This window comes from Macadamia integrifolia, chromosome 14 (assembly GCF_013358625.1).
Source record: "Macadamia integrifolia cultivar HAES 741 chromosome 14, SCU_Mint_v3, whole genome shotgun sequence".
NCBI classification, from domain to species: Eukaryota; Viridiplantae; Streptophyta; class Magnoliopsida; order Proteales; family Proteaceae; genus Macadamia; species Macadamia integrifolia.
Window position 1 is genome coordinate 25,625,707 of NC_056570.1, and position 18,925 is coordinate 25,644,631.

The 18,925-nt window shown below is 40.2% G+C and overlaps 2 protein-coding genes across 3 annotated transcripts; one reads left to right on the top strand and one right to left on the bottom strand.

Annotated features, from left to right (window-relative positions):
• Nucleotides 1–3,173: 3,173 nt before the first annotated feature.
• LOC122060763 (beta-hexosaminidase 2-like) lies at nt 3,174–3,980 on the top strand. Its single transcript, XM_042623865.1, has one exon. It carries the CDS (start codon nt 3,174–3,176, stop codon nt 3,978–3,980), a length of 807 nt encoding a protein of 268 aa, XP_042479799.1.
• A 6,394-nt stretch (nt 3,981–10,374) lies between these two features.
• Nucleotides 10,375–18,352, bottom strand: LOC122061844 (two-component response regulator-like PRR95). Of its 2 annotated transcripts, XM_042625345.1 has the most exons (9): nt 17,863–17,998; nt 17,210–17,342; nt 15,618–15,779; nt 15,379–15,509; nt 15,141–15,287; nt 14,287–14,461; nt 13,751–14,192; nt 11,278–12,073; nt 10,375–10,876 (listed from the first exon to the last, which is right to left on the bottom strand). In XM_042625345.1, exons 3-9 carry the CDS (start codon nt 15,652–15,654, stop codon nt 10,769–10,771), a joined length of 1,836 nt encoding a protein of 611 aa, XP_042481279.1. In that variant the 5' UTR covers nt 15,655–15,779; nt 17,210–17,342; nt 17,863–17,998; the 3' UTR covers nt 10,375–10,768. The 2 variants fall into 2 exon arrangements, with proteins under 2 accessions (XP_042481279.1, XP_042481277.1); XM_042625343.1 differs by lacking the exon at nt 17,210–17,342 and having other exon boundaries at nt 17,863–18,352.
• Between the last annotated feature and the right edge of the window lie 573 nt (nt 18,353–18,925).

The following is an 18,925-nucleotide window of genomic DNA, read 5'->3' on the forward strand; positions in this document are numbered from 1 at the left end:
CCTTTAGTTATAATAGGATGGGTATAATGGGTGATTCACCTACCTAAGGGGGGTAATTTGGGTATTTAAAAAATAAATTAAATCTTAATGGTAAAACTATGACGGAATTATGATAGGGGAGATTTTTATAATTTTCAAAAATACAGGGGACGGGGTGTAATAAATGCAAAACACAGGGGAGGAGATGTAAATTACTCTTTTTTTTTTTAATTTCAGCTAAAGTGAATCTATTTTGAATCTCTCTCTCTCTCTCTTTCTTTTCTTTTCTTTTTTAATTTCAGCTAAAGTGAATCTATTTTGAAAATCTCTCTCTCTCTCTCTCTCTCTCTCTCTCCTTTCTTTTTTTAATTTCTGATATAGTGAATCTATTTTGAAAATCTCATCTTGCTCATGGCTAGGGATGCAAACCCAAAAAAATGAATAATTTTTTTTTTAAATCAATGAATATATATAAATAAATAAATATATATATATATATTATTAATTTGTAAAGAAAAAGAATGCTCCTTAGTGCACATCCCCTTAGTCAAAATTGGGCCAATGAGGTGGGGTGGAAGTAAGTATAAATAGAGGGTGGATTTTTTTAGTTTCATAGGATGGAAAGCATCATTTTGCCATCATTTGTGTTTAGGTATTGGGGTTGCATGACTAGGGAGTGTTTATTTCTCCTAATTTATAACATAAAAGCCAAATCCATAGCAAACCGATGATGGACTGATAAAGATCACATTAAGCTAACTTGACAAAACTCAAAATTGAGCAAGACTAAAACCAAAATCAACGGAATTTAACAAATCAGGTTTGAGCTTGTACATATTAAAAAAAAAAAAAAAAAAAAAAAAAAAAAAAAAACCATTTAGACCAATTGAATTTGAATTGAACCAACCATTTAACACCCCCATACGTCTTATTTTTTTTCTTGATCTAAATGGGTGCAAGGTCTAAAATGGCATGGATTTCGCCTTATCTACCTAGTAACTACCCCTTGGGACAAGGTTTTAGGTGTTGGTAGAGATGCCCATATTGATCATCGTCGATACTGATTGATTTCAAATTGTACCGAATCAATATGATGTATAAAATTAAAAATAAAATCACTTTTTAGCTGATTCATACCTTTTCTTTTTTTAGGGGGGTAAAGACCAAGGATATCGGTACAGTCAATCAATACATTATAGGTCGGTATAATACGATATCAAGTTGGGCACATTGTCTTAGGCTTGGTGTCTGCCTCTCTTTTATGCTTTGAAATGACTCATGTCTCTCTTATATGATGCCTCATTCCGCACCTCTAATGGTGTTGTAGCTCATGGGCGACATGTTAAGGCATGTTTTCTATCCGAGAGTGTGGCCCTTGCACCAATGCCCCAGCCAATGAGATTGTATGCTTGGGCATCGATTAGAAGAGGTGCAGTGGTTATTTTGCACCCCCTATGTCCAAAAAATATATGTATTCTCTTTCCTATTTTGTCAGAATGGATCATTTACAAGTAAATTCACCTAGATGTGTATATCAGAATTCAACTCCTATCTCTCTTTTTCCATGTGTCTTAGTTTTACCTTTATTTTTTTAAAATTGAAATATAGTTGACTTTTAACCGGATTTTCAATCTTCATATTTCCAAATATGAAAATTCATTTGACTAGCTTTCTTTTGTGTTCTATCAAGACAAGCATATCTACAATTTTTTATCTCCTTTATTTCAAGGCTAGGATCTCACTCTATAATAGCCTAGTTCTTGCTGCTTTGCTATTTCAATCATCTGAGAGTGTTAGTTGACTTTTATATTTCCTAGTTATATAGTTTCAATTACAAGTTGATTTCAACCCAAGCCGACATTAAACATATTAGAATAATAGAAAATAGAAACACACGACGCTGGCATGCAGATTTTCTTTATTAAAATGCCCCTATTGGTCGACACATCATCCATGACCATGACTCCTATAAATGAATCTGCATGCTGCCATCGTGGGGAATGTAGTTGATACAACCCACCAAATATGGAATGTGGCCCTTGCGCGAATCCCCCGGCCAATGAGATTGTATGCTCGGGCATAAATTAGGAGAAGTGTAGTGGTCATTTTACATTCCTATGTCAAAAATATATATGTATCATCATTCTTCCTATTTTTTAGAATGGATCTTCTACGGGTAAGCTCACCTAGATGTAGGGATGTCAAGTCCAAGCTTGCACCGGTACGCCCGATCGAGCCTGACACATTTATGGTCCGACCTGGACTGGCCTGATTAATAAACGGGTCGGGCCTAAACCCAGCCGGTTTATAAATAGGTAGAACACGGTGCAACGGGTAAGCCCGATGAGTCTCCTGATCAGCCTAACACATTTACAAGTCTGACTCTGATCGACACGTTTAGCCCGACTGTTTATATAAGTAATTTGATTTTTTTAAGGATAGAATAGGGTAATATATTGATATTTTTATCAATTATTGACTGTAATCAAATGTAATATTTTTTCAAAATTATTGATAATTTAACAAAATAAATTAAGTATTTTAAATCTAAGAAAAGTAAAGATCATTTAAGGCCCGTTTAAAGGCTTTATTAGTACATTACCTTGTTTAATGCCCGATTATAGCCCAATTAGGAAAATCCCAGAACCTGACCAAGCCCAACACAATACCGACTGAGACCGACTCATTCCTTAAATAGGTAGGTCATGGTCTGAGAACATAGACCCACCATGCTAGGCTAGGCCCAACCGAGACCGTCCCAGCCTGATCAATTGACATTCTATGTTTGACACCCCTATGTGTACAAGGATCCAACACCTGTCCCTTTTACTTACATATATACACTTTTTTTTTTTATAACAAATCTCTTCACCCTTTAAATTGTAATAAACTAAACAAGTGTTGAATCGTGACATGTATGTTGAGGTCAACATTCACTAAAATTTTGACATCCTATCATTTGGATTTTTTATGCTATTGTATCATATGAAAGTACACGTGTAATATTTTCCTTTATAGGAAAATGGAAATTTTATCCTCCAAAGCGGCAAAGCCTCACGAAGACCTATAAATAACAACACCACTATGTCACTTGGCAAAGACTCGCAGTCACTAGTCACCAGACTCACCACTATGACACTATTATTTTCATTTTTTTGTTAGGTACTGTGACACAGTCACACAAACCCAAGATCATGTCTCCTTTCCCTGCTGCCCGTCTTATCTCCCTCTTCTTCTTCTGCGCATCTCTATGCGTTACCACTGAAATCTCAACCGTCGAAGCTCAAATCAACGTATGGCCCAAGCCCCGCAACATCTCATGGCCCCACCCACAAGCCACCATCCTCTCTCCCACCTTCACAATATTCCTCCCTCCGCCCCTAAACATCCACCCATACCTATCTCCGGCCGCCGCTCGCTACCACAGTCTCATCCTCTCCGAACACTACAACCCAATCGTAACCCCATCCATCAATCTCACAACCACTAACCTTCCTCTCCAAATCCTCACCCTCTCCGTCACCGACCCATCGGCGCCGCTCTACCATGGCGTCGACGAATCATACACTCTCACCATCCCCACCATCGGTTCCTCTGCAAATCTAACGGCGATAACGGTCTGGGGAGCCATGAGAGGACTGGAGACATTCTCCCAACTGGTGTGGGGAAATCCACCACGAGTGGCGACGGGTTTGGACATCTGGGATGCGCCGCTGTTTGGGCATAGAGGGGTTTTGCTTGATACGGCGAGGAATTACTATGGAGTGGGAGATATAATGAGGACTATACAAGCGATGAGCTACAATAAGCTTAATGTCTTCCACTGGCACATCACCGATTCGCAATCCTTTCCATTGGTGTTGCCTTTGGAACCAGAGCTCGCAGGGAAAGGGTCTTATGGTCCCGGAATGCAGTATTCGCCGGAGTATGTGAAGATGATCGTTGAGTTTGGGTTGCAGAATGGTGTTAGGGTTATGCCAGAGATCGACGCACCAGGTTAGTTGTTGACTTCCACTTTCTTCGTTGACTCTGTAAGATTTTTTTTTCCTTTTCCGGCAAGAAGTCAGATTCCAATTTATTAGCATTAATCTGGAGAAGGTGAAATGGTTCCAATAAGTCACATGGTGGGTCGGAATGGCCTTACTTTTCTATTTTTGGGTAAAAGATGCCCAACCTGAACTTCACAATTCATATTGACCTATTGGTCAGTCGGTAGGGTTCACAAGAGTGGGAGACAGGAGTGATTATTCTCTGTAGTGAATGCAGTGGTGCAGTGACCATAGGATGGCTAAGAGCATCCGGGTATGCGTCCCATCTTCTCGACCATCTGATGCTCACTGCACCAACCCTCTCAATTCAGAAGATGTTTTTGCGAAACATAGGAGGCATGCTCCATCTCCCTATTTCCAATATTGTATTATACTAATATGTTCCTAATTGCCTTCATCTTTTTCACCCTTTTATTGGGACATACTTATGGCTGGAGGGATAGTTTCAACCATAGTTTTTAAGGCGGTAAGGCGATGGAGGCCTTTGAGGGTCTTTCAGAGCGCCTTAGCGATAAGGCGGGTATAAAGCGTTACCTTATCGACTAAAGTATTTCTGTGTAATTTTTTTATAAAACCAATCTATTTGGCTCAAATCCTAGTTGAATTCTATTACTCATATGTTAAATAAATATTAAAGGTTCATATTCATACCAATGTAAGATATTCATCAAGAAAACAAATCAATAAAGTGAATAAACTAAGGGCCCGTTTGATAACGTTTTTGCTGTTTCTGTTTCAAGAAACGACAGAAACAGAAATTTCCGTTTCTGGGAACAGAAACAGAATTTTGGGTGTTTGATAAACCTTGTTTCTTGAAACTCTTATTAGCTGCCATACGGGTCTCTATGCATGTGGTTAAACCCAGGTTTCTCGTTCAACACTGACATTCGAAACAAACACCAGCAGCTCCGGTCGGGAACGACAGACTTCTCGGTGTCCTTGCTCTCCAGACACATTGAGAGATACTCAACCCCATTGACGGAACTCTGGTAGACACTAATCCGAAGATTACATTCCCCAGCAGGGAAAACAGGGCTCATTATCTTCTGGGTTTTGATCATCTCCTTAAAAAGACTGAAATTGCGAACCCTCCAAGTGAACTTCCCACTCAATACATTAGAAATAGGACCTGCGACGACAACCGAGGATGACGAGGAAGAAGACTGTACCTCATTGTTATCACGGGTGAAGGAAATGGATTCATTCAATACGAGGATATCGGCAGTGATGAGAACAGAGTCGTTATTGAAAAGGAAACCAGCTTTGGGATCAAGAATTGTGGAAGAGGTTTACCAACAAACCTCAAAACTATATGAAACCCTAGGAAAAAGAGAGACAACGAGCATGTGAGAGAGAGAGAAGAATGGGACAGAGCAAACGAGAGAGACAGAGAGAGAGAGAGAGCATACCTGCAGGTTCGAGCAGCAACAAGGACGGTGGTTGTCTGCTTTGTGCAGCTTGAGACAATGGAGTCGCTAGTCGTGACTTTCAACTGAGGCCCGATAATTTGGATTCTGGATGAAAGAGATGAAGGGCCTCCCAGCAGATCGAGATTCAGAATTAGGTTACGATTTACAGGAGAAGTGGAGAACTAGGGCAGAATTTGGAGTTGATTCCTCATTGATTGGGGCCTTGCAGCGGAGTGCCGCCGACAGATTGAGATCCAGAGTTCGATTACAATTTACGAATGTAAGAGGTAGGACCTGAGGAGTGGAAGACGCGGCGACGAACCTGGCCGCCCCCTTCGCGGGACCCAGAGGTTTCTTCTACAGTCGATATCGATAGACAAGCCGTTTTCTCTGATGCCGTCGATGATGATGTTGTCGTCGGAACCGCTAGCGTAGGGGTGTCAATCGGTCGGTCCGGCAGTCCGGCTCGGTTTCGATCCTGGTTGAGTCGGTTTCGGTGTGGGAAAGTTGAAACCGAAACCGAACCAATAAGGAAATTCTGGTTTCGGTGCGGTTTGGTTTCGGTTTGTCTTCGGTTTCTTAAATCGATTTGTAACCGGGTTGGTTTTGGTTTTTGGTCCAATTTGGATTCGACTTTCCATACAAATGTTTACAAAACTATGCAAATTTTGATTTTTTTAATGTATTTTGGAGTGTTTCGATTTCTTACCGGTTTGGTTTCGGTCTGGGTTTTGAGCCGATTTCGGTTTGGTTTCGGGTTCATCCGGTTTTCGGTGCGGTTCGGTTTGGTTTTGGGGTTGCAATACTCCAAACCGAACCGACCCAATAAGGCTTCGGTTCGGTTCGGTCCGTGTTGTTATCTGTTCGGTCCGATCCGATCGGTTTTACCGGTTCGGTTTAAGAATTGACACCCCTACGCCAGCGGTTGCTGTGGTGGGTCGGAAAACACTGTAGTGGACGACGATGAAGCTGCTTCGGATTGGCTAGACTTCATCAGAGACGAAAGAATACAGATATGCAATTAAGGAGTCCAGTAGCTTCGTCTTCAATATCGATTTTTTGTGCCCCATTTTTGTTTCGAGAAACGAGCGAAACAAGTAAAACTTGTTTCGTCATTCATGTTTCTTGAAGCATAAATTGTTATAAATTTCAATTTATGTTTCAAGAAACAAGTGGAACAAAACACTTTTACCAAACGGTATTTATGCCTTTTCTTTGTTTCTGAGAACAAGAAAACACAGAAACACGTTTCTGGTTACGTTATCAAACGGGCCCTTCGATTTTCGCTTATCCAGAATTCTTGATTCTAGAGTTTGGCAGTTTGGGCTCAGTTCAAAGTTTAAAGTTACCCGATATCATCAACAGATCCACTCTGATATTAGCCATCACAAATCAACATTAATTGTTCTTTGGGTAATCTATTATTATATAACCAGCGATGTAGTGAAGTGGAGTAAGATCCGATTATTAATATATTCATTTTCTCTTTTTCCTTTCGATCTTCTTTGTTTCCGGCTATGTATTAGCTAAGAACCAAGTGAAACTACATAAAACACTTGTGACAGATCTGATATTGCCGTGGCAAAAGGGTAGGGGATAAAGGTCTCAGCTCTTTGCACTGAGTTCTTGGATTCGAATGCCCTTGGAGGGATTAGGTTCGAGCAAAATTTTAAAACCATGGTTTCATTTAATTAATTTTTTTTTCTTTTCAAATGGAAAATTGGTAAATCACGAGGGAGAATTGAGAAGGAAATTGGGAAAAGTGCTGCCGACGTAGACATAAACGTTGACCCCGTCAAAGTATGTGAAATTTTCTACTAAGGTAGACGACGTGGCTTTGAAGTTTTATACGTGGACGATTCTAATTAAGACACGTGCATGATTCCGATTTGGAAGTGCGAACGCCCCCCCCCCAGGGCCCTCACTGTCTTTTTGAGGGGATCTTACGTGTCTACACACAACCGCACATGCTTTCACGATTGGCAAAAGTCAGGCCTTTTCGCGGGGGTTTCTCTTCCTTGGCGGAAATGCAAAAGCCCCCAACGCACACCTATTGCGATATGGCGAATCAGATTGCAGCCATAAGTGGGCCCATCGGTGCCTTGTTATGAGACCCACCCACACCATCCCCTTGTGGAGGTACTTAGATAGAGTAACTGAGTCCAGTGAGTTTGTTCGATCTGGTTTTATGAACTTGCAATTCTGACAATAAGAAAAAGAAAAGAATATGTCTTCTGACCATTGAAATCTATGAAAGAGTCCTTAGATTGACAAAATATAAAATTTTGAAGCTCTAATATGTCACACGACTTGTAGGGCGGGGGTAGCCTTACGGCTTGTCTTACGACACTCTGTTGAAAGCCTGCCTTATGAACTCTTCTGATAAGGGGAGGGAGGAATTCTATAGAATTCAATGTTGCCGTTCGAATCCAAAGCGGCAAATAGTGTAGCTTGTTTGGGAGTGGTGCTACGAGGAGTAGAAAGAATCAAGTATAATAAAAGTCGAGAAAATTACATTGCCACCCCCTGAACTTTGGTCTTATTCAATGCCACCCTTTAGATTTTTTGGAACACCAAAGACACCCCCTGAAAATTCAAAAAATTTCAAAGCAGTCCCTGCCATTAGCCGACCTTGTTAAGTGATAGAACCTCTCTTATTTTTTTTTACAAAATACCCAAAACACCCTCGGCTATTGTGAGAGGACAATATTACCCTCCATTTCCCTTCTTCTAAACTCACATTCTCACTCTCACTCTCACTCATTCGAATAAGGGAAAAGCCCCAAACGGAGAAGACAAACCTGCAACTTGTCCGTATGAGCTATATGAATCTATGATTAGTTATTGGAAATGGGAACCCACTCCGTTGAACAAATCCCATTTATGTGCAGTGGTCATGCAATCCTTAACATGATTACATTCAAAGGGAGAGAACTTGAAGCCTTGAATATGAATGGTTGAACGGTTGTAAACAAGGGTCCAGCCGGGAGTTCAGAGTCTTCAGACCCGAAGTCCACATGGCGGTTAGAGAAGAAAGCTGATTGGGCTATGTCCGTCCGTACTCCAAAACCTAATGTAATGTATTGTGATCAGTACTACTAAGAGCTAAATGGTGTGTTCCATTCCCAAATCCCAATCCCAATTTCTATTCTTCTCTCATGTTTTTGGAGTAATTAGGCAGAGATTAATGGTTTCCTGTTCCCTCAAGAAGTTGCTTGATGATGACTTTTGGTGAATTCGTTTAGATACTGGAAAGGGATGTGGTGCCACAGAATTAATACTTCTGCTCGTCCTCTTTCGAACATGTGATCGTTTCAGTCATACAGGTCCTTGGCGTGATTCACCATAGCCGCTCAAGGGACCCTTCGAAGCTCATCATTTTCAAATGCACAGCGTTGTCCAGGCAATATAGTTGTTGCCCAGTTTAGATTATCGCATTTTCGATCTATTATGAATATTGGGTCATCTAATTTACACTCTCAGAACAAGCCAGGCAACATCTCAAGCTATCGAGCATATTCATCATTTTTTGGTGGCAAAAGGGATGAACCACGCAACCCAGAATCCCCTATTGCGAGTGATCGAATGTTAATACGACTGATTTGGTTGCAAATGACTGGATTGATAATGTCAAGAATGCTCTACAATCAGCAGCGGAGGTTGTGGCTCATACGGACAAGTTGCATGTTTGTCTTATCGGTCGAGGCTTTTCCCTTATTTGTATGAGTGAAGAGTGAGAGTGAGAGAGTGAGTTTAGAAGAAGGGAAAGAGAGGGTAATATTGTCCTCTCACATTAGAAGGGGGTGTTTTGGGTATTTTGTAAAAAAAACTAACAGAGGTTGTATCACTTAACACAGTCGGCTAACGGCAGGGATTGATTTCAAATTTTTTCAATTTTCAGGGGGTGTCTTTGGTGTTTCGAAAAGTCCAGGGGGTGGCATTGAATAAGGACCAAAGTTCAGGGGCTGACAATGTAATTTTTTCATAAAAGTCAGATCCGATAAGCCGTGGAATAAGCATTAGTTGATATAGTCAGATTAGCATCAGTTGTTCCATCCATGCCCTACCGAGTGGCCATCCGACGTCCTTTAGCTTCTGGACTTCCTTCTTGATCTTCTCCATGATCGCCAGGTGAAATTTCCTTTGGGGTTGCTTCACTGGCTTTGCATCTTCCCTGATATGTTGACGATGCATCACGACCTCCGAATCAAGTCCAGGCAAGCTAGGGAGATGCTCAAACTAGGGCCGTTATGAGAGCCCAGAAAGTTGGGCTAATAGTTGTTGTTTGCGCTTCCTATTGGGAAGCAGACTAGTCCTTGTAGGCTGTCCCCTCTAGTGATCCTAGCCAGTCCAATTTCAACAATGAAGGCCAGCAACAAAGAAAGGAGATTCTTCCCCACCAACAGTTGTTCGATAATCCAATCGTCAGAGTTCCATCCAATCCTGAGCTCTCAACAGGCCTAGCTATCTACCTTAGAAGAAGAAGAAATGAACCTGATTCTCGAGTCTGGAAAAGAACCTTTGGAAGGCAGTTCTAGAGAAAACCTGACTCGAACAATTCTTTGGCTTGTTCCAATCCCCTGAGGTTTAGCATTAAATCACCTCAAGACTAGAAAGGCTTAGTGATCCATTAGTAAATGGGAACACTGCCTCCCCCAGTCCAATCGTTAGGTTTGGTGCGGAATGCCTTCGATCTCTTCCAAAAATATATACCGAACTCCGATCCCGCATCCCAAGGAGAAGAATGAATCTCAGGTCGCAATTGAATGAGGGCTTAGAAGCCTAATTCAAATCCCAATGATTCAAAACTAGAGAATGAATCAACTGAAATACACGAAAACAGAAGCAAACCCACCCATGTCCTAGGCACCAATGAAGATGTTGACAAATAAAAACCAGAGAACATATAAACACTCAACCTCACAGAGAACATGTAATGGTGTGTCGAACTGGAACACAACAATTATATAAATGAACAAATAGATAAAATCATAACTTGTAGAGAAGTCAAAAGACTCAAATGTACCATCAAATAATTACACTAGTATTTGCATCAGGTGCAAGATAATTTGCAGTCAGATCAACCGCAAAGACATCACTGTGAGAACAATGCTCATAAGTCATATCCCTACCGGATCCAGCTCTACTATGCACAAAAGGTCGCAGCTCACATCCAGCGCCCTGGAACGTCTTGCCATCAAACCCAACCCACAGGCGCAATCTGAGATCCCTCTACATTTATCCCATTCCAATTGGCGATATTCCAATTTCTATAACTGATTTGAAGAGTATCATCTGAGTGTGTCAGCCATGAAGCAAAAATGTCAATTGTTAATAATCACTTCCAGCTGAGGGATCATCAAGTGACGCTTGACGGATAAACTGTCCTTTCACACGGGGCCGCTGTTCAGCAAGTCTTTTCCTGCTTTGGTAACGAACCTGTGTAGGAATAACCAAAATCAAGATATGGAGAAGGAGGAGCTTGCCAGCTACACCATAAATTATGTACATAACACAATTTGGTCATTCACCCATTATGGAGCAAATAAATCTTCTAGGTCACAACTAAACGACATCAATTGGCAACCAAATGTGACAATCTTTAACATTCAACATTGTCAAGAAACACAGCAAAAAGGCAATGAAATCAATTGGAGGTAAATTTCCCTGGCATCCCCATCCATTTCTAGTATGCCTCAAGGTTTTTTGTGAAGTGATGCATATGACTTTCTGGGCTAATCATACTATAAAGTATAAACCCTGATAGACCTACCCAATGAAATCAATTGGTGACCGACACTTGCTATCACTACTAACAATTTTGGTCAACAAGAATGTACCTTTTTCTCATAGCATCTATCTTTCCGTTTCAACCTGAACTTGGTTAGAGCTGCTTCTCTCTGGGTGGAACGATTAGGATCCATCCCTTCAACTCTGTCATGGACAAAGATGCTTTCACCACTCCTGCTTTCTGCAGTGGTCCTGGCAGCAACAACTGCAGTGGTATTCCCGTTACTTCCATTGCACACACTCCCATAACCAACGCTGTTAAGGTGGCTTCTAGCACCATTATCTATGCTGTTATTTGCACTCTGACCAGTGGGTGGGGAAATATCTCTTGGATCTTCCAGAGCTTCAACATTATGTTTCTGCCCATGCAATGTTTGGTTGGTGGAACTATCGCCATTCTGATCCTGAAAGTGGCATACTCGTTCATGCTGAATTTCTGGATTGGATTGATGAGACAAATTCAGACAAGCAGTAGTGGGTTCTTGCTGGCTTCCGGAACTTTGACCACATAGTGGCAGTTGAGCTGATTGTGAATAAAACATGTGTGGCAATACAGTAGCATAGCAGGCAGACAAACCATCTAACCTCATCCCTGTGATGGGAACAGGGACATGAACGACCCCCTTCTGATGGCATGGTAGCAATGTTTCAGCTGGGTCAGATTGACCAACTGAAGAGGTAGCACTTTCCTGAAGTTTATTTAAACTATTACGTTGACGAGCATGAGCAGTATGATCAGGATCTTGATTTGGCACATGCCTTTGAGATTTGCTTAAGCAATCTCCGGGTTCAGTGCAAACATTGGTTGACATCAGAAGCTGAGATCCAGGTTTCCTGTTATTATACCTGCATATAGTAACTTCGAGTTCAGTACAAATAATGTAAAATATATTTGTTCCATTATTTGATCATGCAATACAAATATGCAGAGAACATCACCCACCAAGATATATATGCGGAGAATATAGGACTTGGTGCTGGTAAATATTCCTTCCAAAATCGAACGTTCTATGCTTTCCTCTTTGTATTTTATAAGTATTCTGTTTCTTTTAAACACACAAGACACAGGGCACTAAACTGATAAATGCATCAATATGCATATGCATATGAGAACTAATTACCAACAAAAATTGCTGCCCATACAAAGCAGAAAATCTCCATAGGACCATAAAAGAGGGTTCAGAATCGGAGAGATGACTACATTTCCTCAAACCAACTAAAATCACCATGAAAATGCCACCAGAGGTCACAGCACGAGCTCTGCAAATGCCAATGTAAACCTCAGGGTTCAATTTCCTGCAGTTAAAATGATAATCTCTTGCCCTCAAGTATTGCATCACTCAAACGAATAAGAAGCAGACAATGTCATGACTATATCACAGGAAGCTACCAAAACTGCATGCAATAGCATGATAACCAGATCTTTAATGGGGGAAAAAAAAAGGTTTATTCCATGAATTACAAGGTAAAATGCCTTCAAGCAGAACTATCCATGTAGCATCTTATACTCCAAAAAAAACTTATCAGCAATAAGCAGGGAGAAGTTAATCACAGGGAATTAATGTTGGCAGGAGAATTAAAGGTTCGGTTACCAAAGTTCATATCATTACTCGAAAACAAGTAAACAACTAAGTTGATATTGGTGGAATTCAGGCTTGATCAGCTATAATTGCAGCAAGGGAATGAGCAGAGGGTCCCAGCATGAAGAGGGAAATGAGAGTAGTGAAATAATGCACGTAATACTTTTGTTAACAAAGGTATGAAAAGCTTCTTTTCCTTTCTTTTTTTTTTTTTTTTTTTTTTTTTGGGGGGGGGTGGTGTTGGGTGGGGGGTGGGTTCATTTCAATTTCTTACAATCACTTGGAGTATTGGAGTTTGGTCTTTTTGGGGGGAGATGAAAGAGAGAGGGTCATGGTGGATTCGGTCCCAGCCTCCCAGGTCTTGGGTACAAGAAGTCCAAAACTTTCCCAGCTGAGCTAGCTAGCATCTTAAAAGACATGAAATGCTACAATGCCTGATGTTTCTGTCCTTTGCTCTAATGCCCCAAGTGAATCAGTATATATATTCAGTTTATGCACAAAGAATCTTGCTCACAATAGTTTCATTTGTTTTGATTGCTTCTGGATGCTTTAATATTTAAACATTCTTCCAATGATATCAGTAAGGTCAATATTCAATTTATAATTCAGTTATGTGCCAAGAATCTTCGCTACTGCTGTTTCATTGTTTCTAATATTATCGAATGCTTTAACAATTCTTCCAATGAAGTCAGTAGAGCAGGAAAAATGCCCCACCAAGCCTGAAACAAGAATTTTTTTTTGAGACATTTTAGTATTATGTGTCCAATTCCACCCCCCCCCCAAAAAAAAAAAAAAAAGAAAGAAAAGAAAACAGAACTTCTTTGCTTAAAATGTTAGTCCGTTCTGACCCATTAGTCTTCAGAAGGTAAGTATCAATTTATGTGGATGTTAACAGCACTGTCTCACAAAACACAACATATAGAATAAAGCACACATATCTCACCATGAAAAAGCCGACGCATTTGAATGGTTCAATGTATGCCTTTCATCTGTTCCTTGATTTTCCAAGCCACTCAGATGGGACCTTTTCAGGGAAAGCTCCAATAATGGAGTGCAAACCAACTTATTGTTCGAAGCAGAAAAGGTTTTCATCTCATTAGATAACACTTCTTTGGTAACAGCGTTGCATGAATGTCCAAAAGTGCATCTCAGGTGATTATCAAACGCTCCAATGAAGTCAATTGCTTCACTATGGCGTGCTGCCCTTTCATGATCGTTTTCGCGAGCTGCACTAGTAATATTAGCTTTGTCACTCTGATTCTCTGCTGCAACATCCTTAAAGTGTGTTTTTTCATAAGCATGGTCTTCTCCTGGAACAAATCTAGCTGACTCATTAGCTTCATTTGAAGGTGTCACCTCCGCTACAGATCTAGCTGACGATTTCTCTGTAAGAAATAGCTAGTCAGATGCTTGTTTAAAAGACAGAAGACCAACAATGACTTGCAGCGGGTGGGAATAAAAACAGGAGAATGGGCCAACCTTCCTTTTTGTTCACATGTTCAAGTGATCCCTGATCCAATCTAGCGCATGCTCCATGCTTATGTATTTTCCTATAACTCACAACAGAAGAACTCCGACATATTGGCTGCGAAATATCCTGCAGATTTTGCATGCATGCACTCTCAGCCTCCATATCTGGCTTTGTACAAGAGCTCTGCCCAGATGGTGATCCAAACAAGAAAATGAGCAATCTAAACATGCAGAAAACAAACACTAAAAATTGAATCTCACTTTAGCAGCCAACTTTGAACTAAAGATGGAATAATATATCCTCGAAAAGTTATTATTATTTACAACTTCTTGTATTTGGTATCAAATAACCAAACTATAAGCCAAATCAATTCAGTTAAACCTTGTTGCAAAATAAATACCTAATCAACAAAAACTTACTATGATTATACAAGTGTCATAAGGATAGAGACATTCTGAAAGTGCTTACTCAGGAGCAAACAAAAAACAGGACAGATCATTTCAAAGACATACCCCTGCCGTCCCCACAGACTGTCTTGTTAAGAAAGACCCACATCTTAAGGAGGTTGTTGTTAATGCATTAATCACCCACTCGTTCAAACTCTTTTTTCCAACATTATTCCTAGTAGTTTGGCTTAAGTTAATAGAGGGAAACAATTATAACAAGTGAATGCAATAGACATGTTGACAATTATAAAGAGGCACTATAGGGAACCCAACAAAATTTCATATCTTGGATTTTAAAATCATTTTGGAACAGTATCAAGCCTGAAACAAGCCCATCTTTGTGGAAGCATTATGATTTAGCAGGAACTTTGTCTTACTGGGCTAGAAGAATATAGACTAGACTAGAGACCACTTACTTGAGCATCACTTCCTTTTTCACTGCACATCTCATTTTTCCGTCTGGAAGCAACATAATCACTATAATCACTAGAGTGATTACTGGCAGCACTGTTTTCAGATATTAATTCAACTTTTCGTTGTGCAAAGCTTCTGTCACCAGCTGACTGATAGGAAAATATAAATATATCAAGATTCAACTTCAATTCAAAGTCATAAATACATAACTGAAAGGAGAATTGCAGGCATAGGGCATACAGATTTTCTTCTCCAAACATGCTGCCACAAATTTCTAAGTTCATTCCTTCTAATAGGTTTAATGAGAAAGTCAGCAGCACCCTTCATCATGCATTTGAAGACCGTGCTAATTGAATCATTTGAGGACATCACTGCATTATCACAACAAATTCAGACATTCAGAATGGAATTCCAGAATGAAAAATGTTAAAGATGCTCTGAGAATATTATCCAAATGATTTCTTTTCATCAGATCATACTTATAACAGGAATGTTCTTGCAGATCTCATGCTCCATTATCAGAGTAAGAAGAGAAAATCCAGATATTGAAGGCAATTCCACTTCTGTCAAGATGAGATCTATATTATGCGCTCTGCCTTTAAGTGCCTCCCATGCCTTTAAGCCGTCAGAAACTGCAACAACTGCTCAAATGGAAACAATAATTAGTTTCCATTTTCAGTATTCTGATTTATTGAAAACTCTACGTTGAATCTTAATACCACTGAGAATGTTAAAAGAAGAATGGAAGAAGGAAATCCTGTAACCTAGGAGGCTCTATCAGGTAAGGCGCTTGATGAGAGAACACCAACTCTATAAACATGCCAATCTAAGGCATGTCTTAGAGGGAAAAGAAGATAAACCATGGATTTGAAATTGCCATATTTTCATTTGAGGGTAAGGTTATATCTTGTCTAAAATTTTAAAGTATAAACTACAAATTAACAAGAAACATGTCAAGCGCAACCTCATATGTAACGAAGCGCACTTATAATCAATACTTGCACATAAGCATATTTGTAACTCTGCAAGTAACACTCAGATCTGGATATTGTCTCCACTTATCAGAGGCATGTTTTAAGACTAGGTGTAGACCGTGACCGTGTAGTCTGGACGTAAACTTTCCACTGCACGGCAAAACTACAGATACCTCAGACTCCAACACTAAACCAATTTAGCTGCATAAAAAAGATTGTGGACCCATCTTGTCTAAATTTGATGTGCTTGTTTAGTAAAAAGAGTATAAAAGAATAAAAAATTGGACCGAGTTGCAAAAAAGCAGGACACAAGGTCATTCCTCTTCAGGTTGTAGTCATGTATACTCCCACTTGCCCCTATCCAGTTGGAATACATACGGTATGCTAAATTGACGAACCAGGAATCTATTGTATTATTGCAATTCCATCAACAGAAAATGTACAATTACAACTATGCTCATGACATCATGAAGGCCCAGTTCATAAGTACAGAGGCAGTATTTGACAATTAAGATGACAAATTGATAATGAAGAGCATAACCTCTTAAAGTGATTACATTATTCAACTTAAAAATGTTTTCCTTCCCCAGCAGCTCATCAGCTCATAGGAGCAATAGCTAAACTATGGAAACATCAGCGAGGAAAAAACCCTTCAATAGATTCCCGCAATTGATAAAGAGAAGCACAATGACAATATGAACATAATTATGAATAGGATGTCTGGGTGGAAGCAGTTGAGATGATCAATGGTTTCAACATAAATCAATATTTTCAATGGTATTTAAGCAGAAAATGGAAAAAAAAAGTCATTTTAGGGAAAAATTGAACCAATCAAGAAAAGTGGGCAATAATAAGATAATTTTCATAGTATGAAGAAGGATGGGAAAAAAGAGGGTATCAAAAAAAATATATATATATTTTTTTTGAAAATCTTGTGGTTGATGGCAGAAGCTCAAAATAGATGCTCGAGCATGGTAATCCATAACTCAGTCAACCACAACCAACCCCCCCCCCCCCAAAAAAAAAAAAAAAAGAAAAACAAAATCCATTGGACAAGGAGTGGAGACTCGGTTTCAATGTCCAATACGAGTCCATACCAGTTGAAAGCCAAGTTATTACAATAAGTTAATGCTATGAAGTGAGCAGCTTCCGGTAACAGATCGTATTGGAACCTCCCGAAACCGAGCTGACTCAATTGAGTCACACCTGAGTCAGCAGAAATTCTAAATCCTGCATACAAAAAGAAAAGTTTTAACATCACAGACCATTGAATATCATTAATCAACCCATTCTCCTGCACCAAATTTGAAGTATATCGGAAATGAATAAAAGAATTTCGGTTTTCCCCTCAATTTGGAGACAAAACCATGTCCGATGGCTGAAAAACACTGGAGACTACCGACAATCCACCAGCTTAAGCTCAAAACTATAATTACTCACCACAAGCACAAAATTTTACAAGCTGTACCGGAAACTAACTATTATGAAGTCTAAATTACGGTGCTCAATGAGAACCAAAAATTTAATAAGGCCCTGCCGAAGGCACGCTTAGTAAACACAAGTTACACAACTACACATCCAAGCCCCGGACACACACCCGCCATCCACACCAAACTGAAATCAACCCGTTTTCAAAGCTGGCACTGGCAACCAGGTTCTGATTCCTCGCCCAAGACAACCAAATTCCCACCAACCAAGTAAACCAAAAGAAAAGGCAGAATGGGAAAAAAAAATAATAATAATAACTGACCTCTATAATTGCACTTGCGCAGAAGTGCCGCAATGATCTGCCGTGTCGAATCGTCAGCTTCAACCAGCAAAACCCTCAGAAACATCCGAGGGAGGAATTTCTCCCACTCGATCATAGATGTAGTAGTCCCCTTCTTTTCTATCTGGGTGTCTCTCCGCTCTTCGTCCTCCTGCAATACCATCTCCACGTCTTGTTCTTCGCAAAAAACAACTTCCCCCATTTGTTTCTTAAACCCCAGAGTCCAGACTCAGACCGCCGCAGGAAAAGGTAAAACCCTAATTCTTCACCATCCGCAAGTGATAGTGGCAGAGTTCATCCTACACTGTCAAACTGTCTCGCTGAAAATATCAGAAGATATCTTTTTTTCTTTTCGTGGTGAAGGTGAACGACGACGAAAGAAGATGGAGGAGTACCTGAAATACCACCGATCAGTTTCATTCTTATTTCAAGTCATAACAAGCCACGCAAAATATCTTCAGCTCAGGTTGTCTCCCTAGCGAATATCTGCCACGTCAAGCCTTCAAATAAAATATCAGATCAAAAGGTTGGTCGTTATTGGCTCTGACTAAAACTATCCTGACGTGGCGCACTGCAGATCACCCATTCGAAAATGTATATTGTGTGGTTGCAGCTGCGGCTTCGGCTGCGGCTGCAAATGGGATTATTTTCCATTGGGGCTTTGGTGCCTGCAATAAAGACACGTGTTAGCGCAGCTTGCCTATCCAAGGAAGATATTTTCTCGTTTTCTTGGTGTTGCCGTCACGACTCTGGAGTTGCCACTTGCCAGAGACCAGATATTTACGATATCTCGTGGCTAGTAGCATGACACGTGGAAAGTGAGAAATAACCTTGGTGTCCGTGTATTTTGTTGTCGCCGTTGTTCTGTTGCAACTTGTATAAAAGAGATTCTTTCCCGACAATCGCTAACCTGCTTTTTTTTGGGACCATTGGAAGCCTTAGCATAACCCGTTGGATCAGAATTTCAGTCGTGATGTCTAAGCGTGGCCTTAAGACGCATTGCTGCGTGAAAAGACTCTTAGGATTTGCACAACGGGACTTTACT

Bases quoted from the DNA above. Each gene is read 5' to 3' on its own strand.
- LOC122060763 (XM_042623865.1), top strand. From the start codon at position 3,174: ATGTCTCCTTTCCCTGCTGCCCGTCTTATCTCCCTCTTCTTCTTCTGC.
- LOC122061844 (XM_042625343.1), bottom strand. From the start codon at position 18,082: ATGGGGGAAGTTGTTTTTTGCGAAGAACAAGACGTGGAGATGGTATTG. The intron at 15,780-17,862 runs GTCAGTTATTAT...CCATTTGAGCAG, and splicing joins GCGCAAGTGCAATTATAGAG to TTGTTGCAGTTTCTGACGGC. The intron at 15,288-15,378 runs GTATGCCCTATG...TTTTCCTATCAG, and splicing joins ATGTTTGGAGAAGAAAATCT to TCAGCTGGTGACAGAAGCTT.